Source organism: Saccopteryx bilineata, chromosome 7 (genome assembly GCF_036850765.1).
Source record: "Saccopteryx bilineata isolate mSacBil1 chromosome 7, mSacBil1_pri_phased_curated, whole genome shotgun sequence".
Classification (NCBI taxonomy): Eukaryota; Metazoa; Chordata; class Mammalia; order Chiroptera; family Emballonuridae; genus Saccopteryx; species Saccopteryx bilineata.
In genome coordinates this window covers 75,522,609-75,541,273 of record NC_089496.1, presented here as the reverse complement: position 1 = coordinate 75,541,273, position 18,665 = coordinate 75,522,609, and the positions used below count along the sequence as shown (strand labels likewise).

Below are 18,665 nucleotides of genomic sequence, written 5' to 3'. Positions count from 1 at the left end.
CATGACCATTTTTAATTAAAGGTGGGACTTCTTAGACATCTCTAGTGCCCAGGGGACTCACCTGATCGCGACAGAAGAAAGGGCCAGCCTGAGAACTGCAGATGTGACACAGAGAATCTTCCAGGTAGGGGTCAATCTGAACCTGCACAAAGAAAGAGGAGGAAAGTGGTCCTCTCACCAGGAAGCCATGGGCTAGGAGGGAAGGGTGCGTTATTGGGTTCTCCGCATGAATGCAGGGGGTTGGCTGGATTAAAAGGACCTAGAGAGAATGATGGGCGCAAAGTAGAGATTCTAGAGGACAGATGAAACCACCACACAGGGCCAGACTGATAGCCTCTGCAGTTTGGGTGACCACACATTCCTGTCTAGCCTTCCCAGCACACTGTACACCACAGTCCATCACCCAGAAACAGGTGAGTGCTCAGAGGACATGGATCAGGGAAAGAAGTCAGGCTCCCTAGTGATGCCGGCCCAATGCCTCAGCCAGGGAAGGCACCCCACAGGCTGAGAAGGCTCAATAGTCCCAGCCTCTCTCTCCTAAACCATCAAAGACCAGGCTCATGCCAAGACCTGAACCCCCAAGTGTCCCCAGGGCCTTGGCTCCCTCCCCTGGGCACACACCCAGCCCAGGTCCAGCTCCAGTCTCAGGCCTGCCTTGGGTGGTAACTGGCCCAGAGGAAGGGACAGAAAGTCCCTTACCTTCTTGGTAAACTTGGTGGTTTTGATCTCCACAACAGCAGCACTGACGGCTTTCAGGTAACTACGTTGGTTATTAAAAGTCACACGACCAGACCCTGTCATAGGAACAAGAAAACAAATTTACCTTGTAGCCAAATTCACCCAAATGTCACTTGTCAACACTCAGGAAACTGTTTCTAGGCAACAGCCAACAGTAATATAACGTGAGTGACTTATGTAACTTTACATTTTCTAGTAGCCACATTTAAGTGGGGAAAAAAAGCAGTGGAATTTTAATTGTGTGTGTGTGTGTATGTGTGTGTTTTTTGTTTTTTTTTTTGAAGTGAGAAGCAGAGAGACAGACTCTCACATGTGCTCGACCAAGATCCACCCGGCACACCCACCAGGGGCGATGCTCTGCCCAACTGGGGCGTTGCTCATAGCCGGAGCCTTTCTAGCACCTGAGGCGGAGGCCATGGAGCCATCCTCAGTGCCTGGGCCAACTTTGCTCCAATGGAGCCTTGGCTGCAGGAGGGGAAGAGAGAGAGAGAAAGGAGAGGGGGAAGGGTGGAGAAGCAGATGGGCGCTGCTCCTGTGTGCCCTGACCGGGAATCGAACCGGGACTTCTCATGCCGGGCTGACGCTCTACCACTGAGCCAACCGGCCAGGGCCTAATCATATATTTTATTTAACCCAATATATCCAGAATATTATTGTTTCAGCATGTGACACTAACCACACTTCAAGCACTCAGCCACATTCAGTTGGTTGCTACTTATTAGATAGTGGGTTACAGACCAGGACGGCACAAACTCAACAGGAATGGGGGAGGATTTGCTGACTGAAAAGGGAAGGAGGGAAGATGCACAGGTAAGATTAAAGGGCCCAGCCTGACCAGGTGGTGGCGCAGTGAATAGAGCATCAACCTGGGACGCTGAGGACCCAGGTTCGAAACCCAGAGGTCACTGGCCTGAGCGCGGGCTCATTCAGCTTGAGCACAGGGTCACTGGCCCAGGCATGGGATCATAGACATGACCCATTGTCACTGGCTTAAGGAAGGGATCATGTATGAGAAAGTCATCAATGAATAACTAAAGTGCTGCAATGACTTGTTGATGCTTCTCATCTCTCTCCCGTCCTGTCTGTCTCTTGCTAAGAAAGATTATAAAGGGCTGAGAATAGAAACCAAGATGGAGATAGAACCTCTCTCTGAAGGTTGGCCCAATAGCCACACCCTCCTCTGAGGTCCTCCCAGATCCGGTGGGAAGCCGGGAGAGCCTCATCCTGCCAACTGCTGCCTCTGCCCCAGCAGCAGCTGAAGTCTCTGCCCTCCATCTGCGGTGCAGCACCAGTGAGCACACAGCTCCTTCCTGACCAGACTCCATGTCAGTGGGCAGACCAAGCATTCGGGGAGGTGGGTTAGCCATGTCTCAATCAGAAAATTTAGGCTCTGCTTCACCTCCAGACCCCACCACTGAGATTATTCTGCCACATCTGGGGAACTGATGTCCTTTCTCAGAGAAGCTGACAAAAAACCCAGTGGTTCAGCCCTGGCCCGTTGGCTCAGTGGTAGAGCGTCGGCCTGGCGTGCAGAAGTCCCAGGTTCGATTCCCGGCCAGGGCACACAGGAGAAGCGCCCATCTGCTTCTCCACTCCTCCCCCTCTCCTTCCTCTCTGTCTCTCTCTTCCCCTCCTGCAGCCAAGGCTCCATTGGAGCAAAAGATGGCCCGGGCGCTGGGGATGGCTCCTTGGCCTCTGCCCCAGGCGCTAGAGTGGCTCTGGTTGCGACAGAGCGATGCCCCAGATGGGCAGAGCATCGCCCCCTGGTGGGCGTGCCGGGTGGATCCCGGTCGGGCACATGCGGGAGTCTATCTGACTGCCTCCCCATTTCCAGCTTCGGAAAAATACAAACAAACAAACAAACAAACAAAAAAAAAAACCGTGGTTCAGCCAATAGACTCCCCTACACTGGGACAGCAGAGACCATGACTGTACTCTGTGGCCTGAGCCACCCAGAGTTCTCCTTCAGACTGACCTGGTCTATAACCCTAGACAAAGACCACTTTTCAAGAACTCTTATAAAGAAAACCAGGCAAGTTCAGAAAAGTCTTGGCCTTTCAATGAAATATGACCTGTGTGTGTCCCAGATGGTTTGGCTCTGGGCTTCGCACCAAGTTTCTGTGTCATTTCACCTGCTGTGGTCTCCCCCCACCGTGTTCTCCCCTTCACGGAGGTGGGCAGAGTAGGTACAAGGGGTCAATACTGGCGGTTTCTTAGAAAAAGATGCAGTGTGCTGGCAGGTGTTGACCTGCAGACCTGGGTCAGGCCTCCCTCTCCACTCCTGTGGGGAGGTATCACAATCTTGGTCTACCCGTGGGAGGTAGACCAAGCTTTCCCACATAGAAGTGGGACACTCACCAATGGGATACTTGTGCTTATCTGTGTCAATCCCGGCGTAAACCACTCCACCAAATAGGTCGTTCAGGATGGCTGCCAGGGCCTCAGCATTGAGCATCCCGTGCAGCGCGCCCACAAACACTGTCCTGCTGGGGTCGAGTCTCTGAGATGGGCTCCGGACAAAGTTGCTGTCGGCCAAGACCCAAGGGATCACTTGCACCTGAAAACCACCCAAAGGTGTGTCATCCCTGGCAGGGCGCCAGGCAGAGGCTCTCATCTGGAAAGGACAGGCTCCGGGAGAGGCCAGAGCTGGGCTACTGAGGCCCAGATGCAGGTCAGCGGGGCTGTTACCCAGGCACAGAGGCCACCCTCAGCCCAACCCAACCGGAGGTGACTTTTACTGAGTCCATGTGTCCAAATGGTGACAACAGATGGTCAAACAGCAGTCACTCATCCCGGAAAGCAAGCAAAACACTATCAAACTTTCATACCCAGAAGGAAATCTGGCAGAGCAGTCATGCAGCTCCACAGTGAGGTGCACAGACCAATGACCAGTAAGTGTTCTGGATGATTAAGGTGTAAAGATGTAAAAAAAAAAGAAAGTCTCAAAGCGGGAAGAGATGAGGCAGACACCAGCAGAAAGGCAGAAACAGTAGTCCAGAAGGCAAGAGAAGGCCAGGGCACTGGGCACAGAGCAGCCAAGACCCAGAAGGCTCAACAGAAGAGTCTGCAGAGCACCAGGAGTGGTGGGACAACCAGGAGGAATCAGGACTGATGGTCTAGGCCTGGAGGACCCTGGGATGAGAGAGGTGGCACAAGTTTCCACGGGAGCCAATTTCACCAGGAGATAAAAAGCCCACTTTGCTTTTCCACTCCATAGGGTAGTACCACCATCATGGTCAACATCCCAGGGGCCACCAGGTTTTCCAATCTTTTTCCTTTTTTTTTTTTTTTTTTTTTTTTTTTTTTTAGTGAGAGGAGGGGAAATAGTGAGACAGACTTCTGTATGTGCCCTGACCAGGATCTACCCAGCAACCCCTGTCTGGAGACAATGCTCGAATCAAACAGGCTATTTTTAGCACCCGAGGCAAACGCCTGGACCAAGGAGCTGTCCTTAGTACTCAGGGCTGATGCTCAAACCAATGGAGCCACTGACTGTGAGAGAGGAAAAGGGAGAGAAGGGAGAAAGAAGCCGACAGTCACTCCTCTTGTGTGCCCTGACCAGGAATCAAACCCGGGAATTCCATACACTGGGCTGAAACTCTATCCACTGAGCCAACTGGCCAGGGTTTTTTCTTACACTAAACGGAAGAACTTAGGACTACAGGACATCCCAAAGAAAGGCCCCACGAGAAGGTGGGGCTCAAGCATGACAGATAGAAGAGGTGAGTCTGGGTCTAAAGGTTTAAGAGCAGAGCTACAAAGTAAATAATGTATCTGACTTGGGAAAGACAAGAGAAGGGACTCAGTACTGACCACACGGTGTGGGAATGGACATCAAGGAAGTAGAAAAGGCAGAGAGATGGGGCAGTCTACAGTCAGCACATCAAGATACTAAATCACTGCAAGGTGATGAGAAGGGACAGGTATTGGAAAGGGCACTGAGGAGGGTCAAGGGACCAGGGCACAGGAGCCCATCACTGTGAAAGGGGGGACAGAGAAAGAACATGCTCATGAAATCCTAGAATACCATAAAGGGGTTAGCTGCATGTGAGCTTCACACAGAGAGAAAGGAGAGAAGGTGGGAAGCCAGAGGGTGAAACTACCCTGTTACTAAGACAAAATGTGAACAAACAACAGCTATAAAGAGCTGGCTTTGTTACATGGATTATTTACCTTCACTCTGATTAACCATCTCAATAAAATAGACATCTCCACCCTTTACCCCATAGGTTTTAATAGACTTCACTTTCTAAACAGACTTTACGTTCACAGAAAAACTAAGCTAAAATAGTTTCCTTATACCCTCTGCTCCCCCAACACAGCCTCTTCAACATCAACATCCAGCACCAGAGGGGGCATCTGTTACAACCAGAGAACCTCCAAGGACACGTCATCACCCCAAGTCCACTGTTCACATCCAGGTTCATCCCTATGTGGTATATATATATATTTCCCCCCCCCATGTGGTATATTTTATGGGCTGTGACACGTGTAAGACCATGTGTTCACCATTATGGCGTCACACGGAGCAGTTTCGCTGCCCGAGATCCTCCGTGCCACACCTGTTTATCCACACCCTCCCCCAATGACCCCTGGGAACTGCTCATCTTTTTACTAAAATAGGCACTTCAATTTCCCATTTTATAGATGGGAAGTTTCAGAGATATTAAATATCTAATCCAATGTCACAAAAGTGACATGCTCTAGAACCAGAATTTTTTTTAAAAAAACTCTAGTTCCTAAGCTCAACAGCATCCTTTAAGACATGTTTGGTTAATGATGGGTCCTCACCACCTAAACGGAGTTTTGAGCTCAGGAACCAGTGTTGTCTTTTAAAATATGTTTCTCAACCACCACCCTCTAGAACCTCATGGGGAGCTGGGCTGAAGAGGAGATTCTTAAGCTCCACTCAAATCGATGCAGTGAATCTGAAAAGGGGCACAGGAATATGCAAATAAGGTTCCAGGTAGGACATATCTAGGATAGAGACCCCAGATGTGAAGGACACACAAGACCAATACCTGAAAGGTTTAGGGAGAGAGACTGGTGAGGAGAAAACTACCCAGCTAGCAGAGCCCGAACAGAGGGAAGCAGTGACCATGGCTGGGTGTGGCCTAGAATTTATCCACCACAGATGGGAAGTTGGCTGAAAGAGTCTGAACTCCATGGAAGAGCACACACATTCCATCAAGGCCAAAGGTTGCTTTTGCAAAATATAATCAAGACTACGTTGTTGTATTTGATGTGAAGCAGGAAGAGCAGCCTTCATGCCCCGGCAGGAACACTCCCCTGCAGCCTGCATGCCCACCCACCCCAAGGAAGTCCTTGGCCTCATAGGCCAGCTGCCCAGACCCAGACAGGACATGATGCTAACTCACCTCCTTGCACCGCATCCTTCGGCTGGACATCTTGAAATAGTATTCACTCAGGCCGTCTGGGCTCAGCGGGTCATGGGAGCAAGCCTGCAGCAAGGCTCGGACAGACTTCTCCAGCTCAAAGACCAGATACACATACCCTGTTCCCAACACAAGGAGACATTGCATCACAATCCCTCAATGGCTACTCCTCAGCCTGGGTTTTGCAACTGGGAGTCTTTCAAGAGAGCGAACTCATGAATAAGACACAACCTTGTCCTGCTCCTAAGAGGTCTTGTAGAACGGAGCACCTGCTCTACCCAATGGCCAGGCCAACGGAGGGAGACAGGTACATCCCCACCTAAGTAGGGGAGGGGACTGGCAGGGCAGGACATGGGTCTGTCATACCCCACAGCTCCTCAACCAGGACACAGTCTGTGCAGGTCAGCTGAGCCAGGCATTCCTGGCAGGAGAGATGGCAGGTCTGTGGCCCACATGCCAGGGTGGAGGTACTGCTCTAAAAGCCTAGTTAGCCCACTGGTCCAGTTCACCAGAACATTTCCAGTGAAGATGGGGCAGAGTGAAAATAGCACTTCCTTTCTACAGGGAAGGGATCTCATTTCAGACCAGTGAGGAATCAGACGTGTGGTCCTTGTTCCTGCCAACTCCAAAGGGAGCTCAGAATTAGGGCAGGCAACCACGTAACTGGGCAGCAAAGCAGACAGAGAAAAGCTTTGCAAGTGCCTCTCTCTGAGAGGGGAAAAAGCTGCTGGGTCCAGGTCTGAGGGACAGTACACAGGAGACTTCACAAGGGCTTTCAGAGGGAGCTCCGACCGCAGGTAAGTTTGGACAGATAGCCCATTAGCCTAAAAGAGACAGAGGGGTGTGGTGCTTGGAGAGGAGTGCCGACGGCTGAAAGCGGTGTGCTCCAAGTGCCCAAAACACGGAACCAGCATGCAGCGGTGACATCCCAGCATCCCTCAGTGCAATTATGTGCTAGGGAGGAAAGAAAGCTCCTACCACGTCTTTATTACCTTTATGCATATTACCTTTGGGAGGACACCGGGGGTGCTTGCCATCCTTACCAGGCCACTGCACACTCAAAGAGCCAAAAACACGGAAGGTGTTAACCAATCCAGCTGCAAAGAGATGGGAAACGGCGGGAGCTGTGGCACAGCACAGGCTCACCAAGTCTCCCAGGCTCACCCGCCCTTCGACAGCAACTCAGAATTGACCCTGCTCTCGGGTGACAAGTTAAGCAGCACATACACAATGGAGTCTGTGATGTGCACGCTCCCTTCTGCTACTGCTGGAACACCCTGTGCTCAGAGGTTCAGCTCCGGCCTCAAGGCCAAGTTCCGTGTTCCTGACATTTGTGTCCCACCTGCAACAACTGAAGCAAGAGGTCTCGGAGGGTGCTCACCTTCCGTAATATCCCAGGGAACACCACCTAGGAACACTTTGCAAGAGTAGATAGGGCTCTTGTAGTTGTGGGGAGGAAGTTGGCCGCTCCAGGTACAGGTAGCTTCAGTCACAGCTTTGGTGGAAGAGAAAGAGAAACGGGAACCAACAAAGTCACTGCCCTTCTCTGGGGTGAAGCTGTCCAGGAGGAAATGGACAGGCCAAAGTCACAGCCTGGCTGCAACCATTGTGAAAGGGAAGAAAAATTCTAACTCACCTGTCCTGTCAGCCCAGGATGAGAACCCTAATTCAGCAATTCTGTCTCCACTAGCACTGAGAGAGTCACCGGGTAAAAACTGTCACAACCTAAGCTATTTTCAAACATATAATTGGTAATTTAACCGCAAAGAAGTTTTATCTATTGCTTACAATACTAATTTAAAGTTACCTGAATGTAAACAGAACAATTTCGTATAAAATATCCCAAAGGCTGACTGGTCCAAATGGGCCTTATCCCCAAACATTCAACTCTACTTCCCCTATCATCGTTCTGAACTCATCAATCACAGAAGTTAGGACACTGCCACCCCAGCTGGTGGTACAGTGGAGAGAGTATCACCCTGGAAGGCCAAAGTTGCCAGTTTGAGTCCCGGTCAGTGCATATATAAGAAGCAATTAATGGGTGCACAACTAAGTAGAACAATGAGTTGATGATTCATATTCTCTCTCCCTTCTTCTCTCTCAAACCAATGGAAAGGGGGGGAAAAGAGTTAGGACATGCCAATAAAATCCACCACTAGCAACTCAAGAGGACCAAAGTGTCACAACTGTCCCTACCCCAGAACCCTGCCCCACCCCCACCTCTGATGGCCAGAGCACCCACAGAGTGTCTGACAGTGGCCTCTGTAAGATAATGGAGCCCCTCTCCTCAGCATCCTGTATACACCAAAGACAAGTTTGTCTAAGCCTCTGTGGGGTGGGTTTCTCTGACGGGAGCTGCATATACTAGAACCACCCTTCTGTTTAGCCCTGAAATTTTCTAAAGGCCTCTATTTTCTGGGTGACTAGTTCAGCCTTCTGTCAGTCTTAATAATCCCGCCCCACTCAGACCATGCCATTCCGGAGTAGAGTCTGGCCTCGTGGGGATGGCAGCTGTGCCCCATGCACTCCCCTCTGTTAGCACGGGGCGGACCCCAGCCATCACTCTTACCCAGGGCAACAAAATGGAAGCCATTCCCCAGCAGGCACCAACTATATTTTGCAAATAAAAACAGAACTTGACGTAATAACCTTGTCCAAAAGCATGGTGTCATTTCACAGGAAAGCGACAGCACTAGAGTTAGTACAAAATGGGCTGCCCAAACCAGTAGTGAGCATGGGAGCAGCGCCATTAGAGGAGACTGAGCTCAGCTCCAGCTCTGTAAGCAGAAAGACAGGCATAACAAAGCCTCGGAAAACACCTGGAACAGAGACCTGAGCACTCTCTGGTCATCAGCTTCAGCCCTTAGGACCACAGTCCATGCACACTGTCCTGACCCTTGGTAAACAGTGACTCCTGTTAACTCATTGACTTCTGAATACTGGTGTTAAGAGGAAAAACAGATGTAATATGTTTGAGATCATGTAATGATGGAACATGGGGCCTGTGGGAGACCAGGACACTTGGGGACATCCCCTACCTTAGAGGTTGCCCACACAAGTACACCCCCTGAGTTTAGTCAGAAAGCCTGGGGGAAGAACACTCCCACAGGAGTTGTGTCCAACATATCCCTGAGTTAGAAAGGGAAAGGGAGACAAAATTCAGAGTTTGTTACTCGGGGTTTCTCTTGAAGATGCCATCCAGGAGAGAATAATGCACAGCCCATTCACAGGGAGAACAAGTGAGATGGATCCAACCCTCGCAGGCACAGCTCTAAGTACCAGGTTGCCCCTGCTTACTCTCTGCTAGCCTCAAAGAATCCCTGATTGTCCACATGCACACTTACTCTGCAGAACAGACCACGTGTTGCAGATGCAGACACCTCATCACACAACCAAGTCCTCTTCCAAGCAGTTCACCATCTGTGACCCAACACTGCTTACTTTGTTCTCAGGGTGAGGCCTTGGCCTCGGCCCTGGCCCGGAGCTGCCCACAGCCACACTCACCTGCAGCCTGCCGGTGCAGCCGGGCCTCTCTCTCTATGCTGAAGGGGTCTTTGGGAGCATCCAGGAGGTCCCAGGATGGCCACACAGAAGCTCCTGGCCATCTCTTTGATGCACTGGTTGGGGCCGGAGTGACTGCAGCAAGAGCGGCTTGCTCTTGGTCCAGCCGGGATCCAACCCCCATCTTCAAGGACTCTCTGTGGCCACCCCCTGTCAGAGACAGGAAGGGCAGAGGGGAGGAAATGCGGAGGCTTGACTAGGGGAGAAAAAGGGAAGACACGGGTTTTTAAAGGACAGTTTTGTAATAAGAGTAATAATCACACTTTAGAAACTTTAAAAATACCATTAAGCACTTGATATATTTTCTTCCCGACTTTCTTCCTAAATATTTTTAAGATTAGTTGTTCTATAATTTAAACATATTCTTTTCTCCTCAAGTCAACAGTTTTTTCTTTTTGCCAGTCTTCATAAACATTATTTAATTTATGATATTCTATTTAGGGAGCAAGCTACATTTCCGTGACCTGGTCCTCTACCGATAAACACTTAGATACCCTCTGGTTTTCAGGATTATAAATAAATACTTTAAGCTGTAGCTTCTTTACATTGTGTTTTCTCTGGTCAGGTTCCTAGGTCCAGAATGCCAAATGCTTTCAATACAGGGGAGTGGGGGTGGGGGTCGGGGCAGTGCTCGGTCAGAAATGTATGAGAATGAAGTTTCACTACAAAATTGTGCCAAACCTTTAAATTCTGATTTAAGTGGGAATTTGATATCACATTATCAAAAATAATAATAATTACACAACAGAACCTTTCCCAAAAGTTCAAACACTGCCTCCGGTTCCTCTTCTGTGAGTTGTCTGTCCAAATCCCTTCGTCAATTAGCTCTTGGGGTGAGGTATCTGAACAAATTCTTTAAACAAAATCCCCAAATATTAAAGCGTCATGAGGTGATATGCAAGACTGGGCCCCATCTCAAGTGCCCTAACCAGAGGCAACTCCTCTAACTCCATTTTACAGGGCGCACACTGCAGCCCAGAGAGGCAAGGGGCCTGTGGGGGCAAGCCGCAGCCCAACCAGCGTGAGGTGGGACACCGCTGCCTGCTCTTGCTCTCAGTTGACAGAAGACAACGTGAGTGCTAACGGGGTCATGCTACGCATGGGAAACTGTAACCACAACCAAGGCTACCAGTCTTGGAATCCTAGGTATGAAAAAGAGGGCAGGAAAATAAGCCATTCCGTTCACCTAACAGTCAGCTTAGAACTATCTAGGCAGGAGAGGTCAGGATGAGGAGGCACCTGAAATTGCACTCGTTTGAGGGGGAGTCCTCACTGCATTCCCAGGTATTTACTTCTGGTGTCCCCTGTTCCTCATGGGGCCACCATCATGCATGGCTGTAGGTAAGGAGCGTGGATGCAAAATTAACTGTGAGGCAGTAACAGAAATTCAGTGGCCTCAGACTGAGAGTTAGTGCGTGTCAGAGGAAAGAATTTAGGAGCCAGCATCAGTTGGATCTAAGTAAGTACCCTGGCCCTGCGGATGACAGGCACAGCTCAGAGACCCTACAGGGCTGGGCCCTGATCACGGCAATAAGCAATCAAGCAAGTCTTGCAGGAAAGCAAGTCATAATCTTTTGCTGGTGGTGGTGGTGGTGGGGGACGGTCTTGCCTTAGTTTGTAAAAAACGCAATACCTGGGTAGTGCAGTAAGACAAGATATGCCTGTACTAACATGTGATTTTAAAAATCATCACTTAAAATTTTTGAGAAATCATACGTATAGGTATAAAGAAAACCCTGTATATAGCTCAGGAGACAACACTGCTAGAACTCCCATGTTTACTTGTAGGATAACTGTTACCCAACAGCTCTCGGAGTAATGCAAAAAAAAAAGTATCCTTAGTTCAGGTTCTGAAATGCAGCGCTCAATAGGTATACAAGGCATCCTCTTCTGTCAGTGATGAGAAGCTCTGTGCAGGCCCACGATGGCCTTCTCACCTCCCAGCCTACATTCTAGTGGCCACGCACCAATGCCAAGCACCGTCCCACTGCATTCCCTGACAAGCTACATACGATCAAATCTGAGAGGTGATCTGATCCGGAGCTGAAGCCACTGGTGTCCGAGTCCGAGGGGCTGCTGGAACGGGAGTCCAGGATGGGCCATGTGTCCAGGCGGGATCCTCTAACTGAGGGTGCTGGGAACTTGTCCACCACGTCAGATCCAAGGGGGTCCAGCGGCAGGAAGCTCAAGGGGGGCTTTCCCAGGACATTGCCCAGTGGGTTGTGGAGCATGCTCAGTACTAGAAGGGGAAAAAGGCAATCTCATGACCTCTTAGTGTCCTCCTAGTCGACAGCTCTACCCTTGTCTCCCACAGCCACTCAACAGGACGCACTGAGGCACGGCCACTGAGACCACGACAGAGCCACAGCGTATAATAAGCAGCCCACTCCCAACACTGACACTGGCCACCCAGGGCCCACGAGAGGCAATTACAGTTTCTGAAGACCAGAGGTCCTGCCGTAACAAAAGCAACAAAACTGCTCTCTGTCACCCAGGCTTAGGGGTAGTGTCAGCATCTGGGAAACTCTGTGCCCCTGGGAACCCTGGTCAGAGCTGCATTTAAGGTCTAGATACACAGCCCACGTTGCTATAGGAGACAACTCTGTACAAACCATACTCTTTCCTGCCTGCCTGCCAATATGTGGACTAGACTTCCCACATTCACTGGGATGGAAGGTGAATGACATCTAAGGAAGCCTGCTCTGGCTGGAGACAAACCTAGGATGAAGCCCTAGCCTGAACCTCCTCTGCACGGCCATGTGCTCTGGGAAGCTCTGCACATCTCCACCGTGTCATGGCAGCTTAGATGGAATACCAACTATTTTACTCACTGCCGGGAAAGAACTCAGCACACAGGCAATACATAAATATGAAACATCAAAAAAGGAGTAAAGCAGAGCCCAGGAAAGACAAGGGAGGGAATGTGGATGGCAGAAGAGGGCGTTTTCTGCACTTGACCTTGGGGCATGTGTTAACTGCGAGGATAAGGAGTCACAGGGCTTTGCCACATAGCTCTGATAGCACCAACACTGAGGATGTGCCTCAATCTGTTGGGTTTTTCTCATCTGATTCACCTCAAAATGGCTGGAGGCAAAACCAAAATATTGTTTTAAAGTGTGTAAGGGCTCAATAACTGGAAGCTGTGACTGGGTCTGCCTCAGTAGTAACCCAGTGACACAGGTTGCCAGAGCGGGGTCCTCTCAGGATCCAAGTAGGTCTCAAGGTCTGGCTGGGGCCACGGTGGGTCCCAGGAGGCAAGAATAAACCTCTCCTGGAATGAAATCAAAATGAACACATGCCACTCACATAAAGACCTGGTCTACCTCAGCCCAGTCGGCTCTCCCTTAACCAAACCACTTCCCTTTCAGATGAAGATGAGTTAAGTGTATCCTTAACTTTTTAATGCAGGGGACACTGTGCATGTGTTTATTTTGTTGTGGTAAGAATACCGTTAATTAAAAAAAAAAAAACTGTCCTATTGTTTTGCAAAGGAGATGCACCATTTTCAATGCACTGATCAGAGTTCCATCCCAGAGGCCTCCTGGCCGACACTTGGTGTGGTAGGTCATTCTAATTCTAGCCCATCTAATGTGTGTGTGTCAGGAGTGCGAGAACTGTACCAGGGCCAGCAAGGAGTTTATTATTGTGTTCTTGTTTTTTGGTTTTTGTTTTTATCAAGGGGGAGGCAGAAAGGCAGAGAGACAAACTCCCGCATGTGCCCTGACCAGGATCCACCAATCTACCCGGCTGATGTTCCCATCTAGGGCTGATGTTCTGCCCATCTAAGGCCGCTGTGCCACAACCACCAAGCTATTAGCACCTGAGTTGAGGCCATGGGAGCCATCCTCATGAAAGGGGCTCCCATGGGGCCTGGGGCCTACTCATTCCAACCATGGCTATGGGGGGGGGTATAGAGAGAGAGAAGGAGGTGGGGTGGAGAAGCAGATGGGTGCTTCTCCTGTATGCCCTGACCCAGAATCAAACCTGGGGCTTCCACATGCTGGGCTGAGCCAACCCAGCCAGGGCCTATTACTGTATTTTAAAGAATCATTCTTCAACTAGATCTTTCAAAGCAGTTTTCTAGGCATGGACCCTCAGATGAAACTCAGTATGTCTCCAGGCTTGGGTTCTAACACCGTCAGAAATAATCCTTGTCAAACTTCTCAGATACTCTTGACAAACCTTTCCTCAATGAAACCCACAGTCAGAGCCCCAGGAACTTATACCAAGAAGCAGAGGGGTGAGTGTACTTGTGAGGCTCCTCCCTGATGCTGGGAACCCTGGCAGCAAAGCACCATGAAAACTAACAGGCTACATGTACTGGTCTTACACATGGTGCCAATGGCCTAGAGGGGCCTTGTCTTTCTTCCTATCTTACAAAAGAAGTCAGGGCGGTGAACGCGCTAACAATCAAATCCTAACCGAGTTAAGGCATTTAGACTTCATCCTGAAGGTAAACGGAAGACACTGAAGATCTTTTGTGGGAGCAGAAAGAGGTCCCCCAGGAAACTAAGGAGACTGCCCTGGGCAACAGTGCCTTGCTGAGAGGAACACTGAGTATTTAAATAGACTTGAGTGTCAGGAGAGACACTGGGCTCACACAGGCTATGATCAGTTTACCAAAGAGGCCCTGAGAGAGGAAGTGGATGACAGAGTTGATGGTAACACCAACAGTGGAGATGAAGAACGGGGCACGTGTTACCAGTAAAAGAGCATCAACAGACTGGAAGCAAAGGGAAAAGCAGCCCTTTAAGGGGCTGACGACCATAGGAGAGTTTAGGGCCCGCCAGCACAGCCAGGCAGAAGACCCAGGCTGTGTGACCGAAGTGGCTGATGTGGACTGTGTAGAGTCTAAAATATTGGCTAGGTCACCCATAGAGACAGGAAAGGAACTCATGATGATCACTAGGCTTGCGGTTAAAACAAACAAAAACAGACGCTGAACTCTTCTGAGGAGGACTGGGAAATTAGGAAGGAAAGGAAAGCAGAATGAGGCTGGGGAGAAGGTAGAGCCTCCACTTGACAGAGTGGCACCCTGAGAAGCTGGGGGGAGCAGTCACCAGAGACAAACAAGATCAAGGGTAGATTGTTAACCCTAAAAGAGGCAGCACTGTGGAGCCCCAGAGTTGTCAAGGGAGACCCAGCCCAGAGCAGCGGGCACAGGAACCCTCAATACAGGCCCAGCATTTGTGGATGGTCAGCAGGAACTATAGTTACGTTTTCACGCAAGGTTTTTAAAAAAACAACTGTATCTGAAAGAGTCAAAAAGCAATAGGGGTGCCACTGTGGACTACTTTTCTTACTTATCAATCTGTGTTCACTATGATGTTGTCATCTGTCCTTCCACCCACAAATCCATCAACTAACCTGTATGTATGTATGTATGTATGTATATGTATATTTATTTGCCATTTCCACAAAGAAATCTTAGGGCTTTGTCAGATTCCTGTGTCAAAGCTAGGAATTACCTCTACCACATTCTCTAATCTGCTAACAAACCTGTCTAGAAAGAAAAAGGCAGGACAGCCCACACTGGCCACTGATAAACTCCTTGTCCCTCAGTGCTCACAGTCCCGGACAGTCACCTGCTCTCACCTGGACCAGGTCCAATCGTGCTCCTGCCATTCGTGAACACCTAGGACATGCCAGGCACCATTCACTGACTCCTTAAGAAGTGAGTATTATTACCCCATCTTAATAAAAGGAAACCAGGCCTGACCTGTGGTGGCGCAGTGGATAAAGCGTCAACCTGGAAATGCTGAGGTTGCCGGTTCGGAGCCCTGGGCTTGCCTGGTCAAGGCACATATGGGAGTTGATGCTTCCAGCTCCTCCCCCCTTCTCTCTCTCTCTCTCTCTCTCTCTCTCTCTCCTCTCTATAGTGAATAAATCTTAAAAAATAAAATAAAAAAATAAAAGGAAACCATGGCTCAAAGAGCAAGCATTTGCGTAAGGAACAGCTACTAAGTGACAGAGTGGGAACCAATTCTGATTCCAAGCTTTAACTTCTAGAATGCACCTTCATTAGCAAGTTGTATATTTTTAAATACCCAGAACGTTCTATCTTCTTGTCTTCACACACCTCTCTTCTGTTCAAATTCCTTTACGACCATCAACTACGGACAAGGTACCTCACCTACCAGAGGTCAGTGCCTACATCACCAAGGTCTTAAAACTTCTCCAGGGCCTAGCCACCAAAGGAAGTCATTAAAAATGCATCTTGGGCCTGATCAGGTGGTGGTGCAGTAGACAGAGAATCGGACTGGAATGCAGTGAACCTAGCTTTGAAATCCCGAGGTTGCCAGCTTTAGCACCGGGTCGCTGGCTTGAGCATGGGATCATGGACATGACCCCATGATCGCTGGCTTGAGCCCAAAGGTTGCTGACTTGAGCAAGGGGTCACTCACTCTGCTGTAGCCCCCTAGGCAAGGCATATATGAGAAAGCAGTCAATGAACAACTAAAGGAGCCGCAACGAAAGATTGATGCTTCTCATCTCTCTCCCTTACTGCCTGTCTGTCCCTTGCTCTTTGTCACCAAAAAAAAAAAAAGCAAGCATCTTGGGCTCCACTCCAGACCTTCTAAATCAGAACCTGCACTTTGACAAGATCCCCCAGAGATCTGTGCACACATTAAAGTTTTAGAAGCACTAACCTAGAAACTCCTGAGGCTTGCTACTTCAAGCTTCTGATCAGTACCCTTTACTACGTCCCCAAAACTTTTCATACCTAATTATTAACCTTGACTTAAAAACTGTAGGTTATTTAAATACAGCTGTTAAAACACAAAATAGCAACTAATACCCAAGCAAAAAAAAAAAAAAGAAACCAATGTGGCCACATAGGACATTTCCCAAGGAGTGTGATCTCTGAGGACATGGGCAGGGTTGGGAAAGAGAAGGGAGGGAAGAGAGACATAGTCACCAGGGATAAAGAGTATTAAAAAAAGGAGCTTGGCTCAGCGGTAGAGCGTCGGCCTAGCGTGCGGAGGACCAGGGTTCGATTCCCGGCCAGGGCACACAGGAGAAGCGCCCATTTGCTTCTCCACCCCTCCGCCGCGCTTTCCTCTCTGTCTCTCTCTTCCCCTCCCGCAGCCAAGGCTCCATTGGAGCAAAGATGGCCCGGGCGCTGGGGATGGCTCTGTGGCCTCTGCCCCAGGCGCTAGAGTGGCTCTGGTCGCAACATGGCGATGCCCAGGATGGGCAGAGCATCGCCCCCTGGTGGGCAGAGCGTCGCCCCTGGTGGGCGTGCCGGGTGGATCCCGGTCGGGCGCATGCGGGAGTCTGTCTGACTGTCTCTCCCTGTTTCCAGCTTCAGAAAAATGAAAAAAAAAAAAAAAAAAAGGAGCATAAACTGTGGTAATGGTTTTAGGAACGTGATGGCTAGAACAAGCTGAACAAGGTAAAAAATATTCAAGGCAAGCCGAGACCTCTGTAAGCTCACAGGGAGCAACAACCAAGGGAGCAAGGACCTGCTGCAGGGGGCAGATAGCTGTGCAGACAAAGGAAGAGAAAAATACTGGGCCACCTGATAAAATCAGAATGTAAACATTAGCTTAATGAGAGTATTATATCAATTTTACATTACCTGAAACTGATCTCTGTGTTGTTGAAAGAGAGGGCAAGAAGCATCAACTCATAGTCGCTTCACTTTAGTTGTGCACTGAATGCTTCTCATAAATGCCTTGCCCGGGGATTGAACCTCAGGCTCAAGCCAAGCCAGCAACCACTAACTCAGGCCACCGACCTTGGACATTCAAGCCAGTGACCTTTGGGATCGTGTTGATGAGCCTGCACCGAAGCTGACAACCTCAGGATTTTGAACCAGGGACCTCAGTGTTCCAAGTCTATCCCCTGCGCCACTGCTGGTCCAGCAGAAAATCTTTTCTTAGTGGTTCAGAAGTTACAGATATAGATACATATATAGAGAATGTGTGAAGACACAGCAAAGCAGGCAAATGTCAACAATGGGAGAATCTGGATAAAGGGAAACACAGTATCCTCTGCATAATTTTTGTTTTATATTTGTAACTTCTATAAATTTAAAATTATTTCCAAACAAAAAGTTTTTCTAAATGACAAGGAGAAAAACTAGTCAATTCCTATTTGACTTTGCCTTTTTAGAGGCAACTGAACTAGCCAGAGCATGAGTGACAGGGACTAGAATCCCCAGCAGAAAAAATGGTAGCTGAGTACCCCTTGGAGTACTGCTTCGAAGGAGAAATACTATAACCCCCTTTTAAACAAGCTCTTAAAATATACTCTTTTAGACGGATACCTGTAGGCACATGTGTATGACATTCTGCCTTCTCACCAAGCACACTGACGGCACTCCGATACCCCACCACCCAGCAGTACTTAGCTCAACACCTGCAGAATGCAGGGACCAGCACTTGCTGGATTACTGACATGGACAGTCCTCAGCCTCTGAGCCAGGTGCTGAGGCCACGTCCTGTCAGTTACCCAATTTAAGAACACAATGCTGACTTATATGCAACCCAGAATTGGGGGGGGACCTTAGTTTTTCCCTACCCAGCCCATCACCAAAACAGAGGCTGAGAGAAGTACAGTTACTGGCCACATCAAATTTGTGACAATACTTTCTTCAAAGAGGACTAAACGTGCACAGATACCGGCTGCAGAGTCACCTTCCCCTGCCCAATCCTCCCCACAATCTGCTGGGATCCTCACTGCCACTGACATTACTTCTACATTCAGTTCAGGGAGCCAGCAGAGAGCCTCCCTGAACACTCTACCAACCACACAGGGAAATGGGGAGGGCTTGGGTTGATGACCTAGAAAGGGGCAATGCCATTCAGCACACATGTTACATCAGGGTGCCCCAGAATTAACACTCCTGGGTCACGTCAGCACCTCCATGCATCAGTTTCCTGTAAATATTAAACTGGAAGAGGCCATGATACACTAGGAGTGTGGAGACACAGGGAATACAATAAAACCTAGTATCAAGATGCC

General features: G+C 49.3%; 1 protein-coding gene across 10 annotated transcripts in view; it reads right to left on the bottom strand.

Moving 5' to 3' along the window:
* The window catches only part of CPEB1 (cytoplasmic polyadenylation element binding protein 1), a 74,266-nt gene that overhangs the window by 2,603 nt on the left and 52,998 nt on the right, over positions 1-18,665 (bottom strand). For 8 of the 10 annotated variants that reach the window (XM_066239770.1, XM_066239773.1, XM_066239767.1 and 5 more), the window contains 8 exons: positions 11,708-11,934; positions 9,639-9,891; positions 7,516-7,629; positions 7,127-7,231; positions 6,117-6,253; positions 3,097-3,295; positions 700-794; positions 62-142 (listed from right to left, as the gene is read on the bottom strand). In XM_066239770.1, the coding sequence (XP_066095867.1) occupies positions 62-142; positions 700-794; positions 3,097-3,295; positions 6,117-6,253; positions 7,127-7,231; positions 7,516-7,629; positions 9,639-9,891; positions 11,708-11,934 (1,211 nt within the window). The remainder of the gene's footprint in view (positions 1-61; positions 143-699; positions 795-3,096; positions 3,296-6,116; positions 6,254-7,126; positions 7,232-7,515; positions 7,630-9,638; positions 9,892-11,707; positions 11,935-18,665) is intronic. The other 2 variants (XM_066239768.1, XM_066239769.1) reach the window with 1 other exon arrangement.